At 36.3% G+C, this 3,323-nt stretch overlaps 1 protein-coding gene across 1 annotated transcript; it reads left to right on the plus strand.

Moving 5' to 3' along the window:
• The first annotated feature begins 300 nt into the window (after positions 1-300).
• Positions 301-1,242, plus strand: LOC122752776 (olfactory receptor 6C4-like). Its single transcript, XM_043999673.1, has one exon. It carries the CDS (start codon positions 301-303, stop codon positions 1,240-1,242), a length of 942 nt encoding a protein of 313 aa, XP_043855608.1.
• Positions 1,243-3,323: the final 2,081 nt, after the last annotated feature.

A 3,323-nucleotide genomic window follows, 5' to 3' on the forward strand; every position in this document is an offset into this window, starting at 1 on the left:
CATCTGACACTAGCTGTATGACCCTGGGCATGTCACTTAATTTTTTCTCCTTCGGTATTCTCAACTGTAAAATGGGGATAATAATCCCTACATCCAATGGTTATTGTAAGAATTAAATAATATCATATCTGTAAAGCACTTAGCATAGTGCCTGGCACATAACTATGCTTAGCAAAAGCTTCCTCTCTTTCTCTCTCCCTCTATCCCTTCCTTCATTTGATTTCCCCTAGTTTCTCTGGCACACATAACTTCATTTTGACCTCTCTCACTTCTTTTCTACCTCAACTTTGGCAGATGTCAATGAAGTCCAACCAAACCTCAGTGACGGAGTTCATACTCGTAGGATTGACAAATGACCCTCAGGCCCAAGGTATTCTTTTTGTTTTTCTGCTACTAACTTATCTTCTAAGTGTCACTGGAAATCTGACCATCATTATTCTCACCTTGCTTGATTCCCAGCTCCAGACTCCCATGTATTTCTTCCTCCGGAACTTCTCCTTCTTGGAAATTTGCTTTACAACTGTCTTTGTTCCCAAAATGCTAGTGAACATGGCAACCGGGAACAAGACCATTTCCTTTGCTGGATGCTTTACTCAATATTTTTTTGCCATCTTCTTGGGAGCAACAGAGTTTTACCTTTTGGCTGCCATGTCCTATGACTGCTATGTAGCCATCTGTAAGACCTTGCATTATACAATGGTGATGAACAAGAGGCTTTGTCTCTACCTCGTCCTCAGCTCCTGGTTCTCTGGCTTCATGGTGGTTATTGGACCACACATCATGACTGTGATGTTGCCATTCTGTGCATCCAACATCATCAACCATTACTGTTGTGACTATCCCATATTGCTCCAGTTGGCCTGTGCAGACACACACTTCATAGAGATGACCGAGTTTGCCTTGGCTGTGGTGACTCTTCCCTTTACATTAGTGTTAGTGATTATTTCCTATGCATATATCATGAGGACAATTATGAGAATCCCTTCTGCTCAGAAAAGGAAAAAGGCATTTTCCACCTGCTCTTCCCACATGATTGATGCGTTCCTCTCCTATGGCAGCTGCATCTTCATGTTTGTTAACCCCTCTATGAAAGAAGCAGCAACTTTTAATAAGGGAGTAGCTGTGCTGAATACCTCAGTTGCCCCCCTGTTGAACCCTTTCATCTATACCCTAAGGAATCAGCAAGTAAAACGAGCCTTCAAGGACATGGTCAGAAGGATTAGGTTTTTCTCAATACAATAAAAATAATTGGAAGTGTTTTGATAAAAGAAACCATAAAGAAAATCAATAAAAGAACAGAGATACTCTTATGTGGCATGTGCAGAAAGTGCTTTGCAGTGTTAAAAAAATTTAGTCAGCCTCATTATTCTATTTTTATCACTTTTCAACTCAGCATCTATTGAGTTGAATCTATGACCAGACTTTACCATTAAAAATCTTAGCAAACTTTTAATTTTTCCATTTCCTTATAAAAATAATAAATCTTGATTAGTCTATACTTTTTAAAAATATAGTACAGTCCTTCCAATGGCTTGCTCAATTAGCTATGAGCACGTCTATTTCTATCCAACAACACCGTAGGATAAGGTCAGCTTGGTCCCTACAGTCCAAAAACAAACAAAAAAACCTTCTTATATATAGTTGAACCATAGATTTAGAGCTGGAACTCAAGTCCAACCTAGTCACTTGTCCCTTATTTTACAGATAATAAAATTGACACTTACTAGCTGTGTGACCCTGGGTAAGTAAGTCACTTAACCCTCATTGCCCTGCAAAAAATTTTTTCTTTTAATTTTGAGTTACAAATTCTTTTCTTCCCTATCTTCCTTAGCCACTCCTTGAGCAATTTCCTATAGATTATACTGTGCAGTCATGATAAACATATTTTCATATTAAATGTGTTGTAAAAGAAAAGAGAAAGAAACAAGAAAAATAACACTTTGATATGTATTCAGAATCCATAAGTCCTTTTTCTGGAGAAGGATAGCATTTTCATCATAAGGCCTTGGAACTATCTTGAATCATTATATTGTTGACAATAGCTAAGTCATTCTTGGTTGATCATCATATAATATTGCTGTTACTGTGTATACTGTTCTCCTGGTTCTGCTCATTTCACTTTGCAGCAGTTCATCTAAGCCATCCCAGGTTTTTCTGAAAATACCACACTCATCATTTCTTAAAGTACACTAATATTTCATCACAATCATATACCACAATTTGTTTAGCCATTCCCCAATTGTTGAGCATCCCCCCAATTTCAACCACAAAATTCTTTGCCAGCACAAGAAGAGATGCTGTAAATATTTTTGTACATTTAGGCCCCTTTCCTTTTCCTTTGATCTTTTTGGCATATAGACCTAGTAGTGGTATTCCTGGAAGAAAGAGCATGAGGAGTTTTATAGCACTTTGGACATAGTTCTGTTGGGAAAATTTTTAAGTCCAATGGAAGAATGAAAACAACAAAGTTTCCAGGCTGAAGCAAATAGGTTTATTGAGAGAGGGTTAGTCCCCCAACAAAGCCAATAGGTTTATTTGAGAGGGTTTTTAGCCTCCTAATAAAGCCAGTCCTCCAGGCGTTGGGCCTGAAAGACCCAGAATTACAAAATCCATGGGTTTATATACCCTTCCAAAGTTACACTTGTACAGTATTATATCATTAGTTGTACTTCTAAAATTAAAGCATATTCTTAGGAAATATGAGGAACTACCTAAATGACTATAAATGACAGTATTATGATAACAATAGGGTGGATCATTGTTAGGCCATTGGTCAACAGCGTGAACTCTTATAGGAAAGTATGTCACTCGTGATTATTAAAATATAGTATTGCTATATTTTATATTACCTAATGCTTGACATTGGAAAATTAGGAAATATGAGAAAAGACTTAACCTTTTGACCTCATGCAATCTATATTAAATAGAATAAATCACAGGTTTTTAGTTAATATATTGATTATTATCTTAATCAAATCACTTATAACTATGGTAAATCTCTTATAACTAAGGGATGGGGAAAATCTCACTCACAGTTCCAAACTGATCTCCAGAATTGTTGGATCAGTTCACAACTCCACAAACAGTACATTAGAATCTCAATTATGCCACATTCCCTTTAACATTAGTAATTTACATTTTCTGTCACAGTAACCAATCTGATAGATATGACATGGTAGGCAGAACTGAAGTTCTCTAATTATTAGTGATTTTTTTCATATCGCTATAGATAACTTAAATTTTTTTCTTCTAAAACTGCCTATTCATATCCTTCGACCATTTTTCTATTGGGGAATGACTTCTATTCTTATAAATGTAATTCA

This window comes from Dromiciops gliroides, chromosome 4 (genome assembly GCF_019393635.1).
Source record: "Dromiciops gliroides isolate mDroGli1 chromosome 4, mDroGli1.pri, whole genome shotgun sequence".
In the NCBI taxonomy this organism is placed as follows: Eukaryota; Metazoa; Chordata; class Mammalia; order Microbiotheria; family Microbiotheriidae; genus Dromiciops; species Dromiciops gliroides.

Bases quoted from the DNA above. Each gene is read 5' to 3' on its own strand.
- LOC122752776 (XM_043999673.1), top strand. From the start codon at position 301: ATGAAGTCCAACCAAACCTCAGTGACGGAGTTCATACTCGTAGGATTG.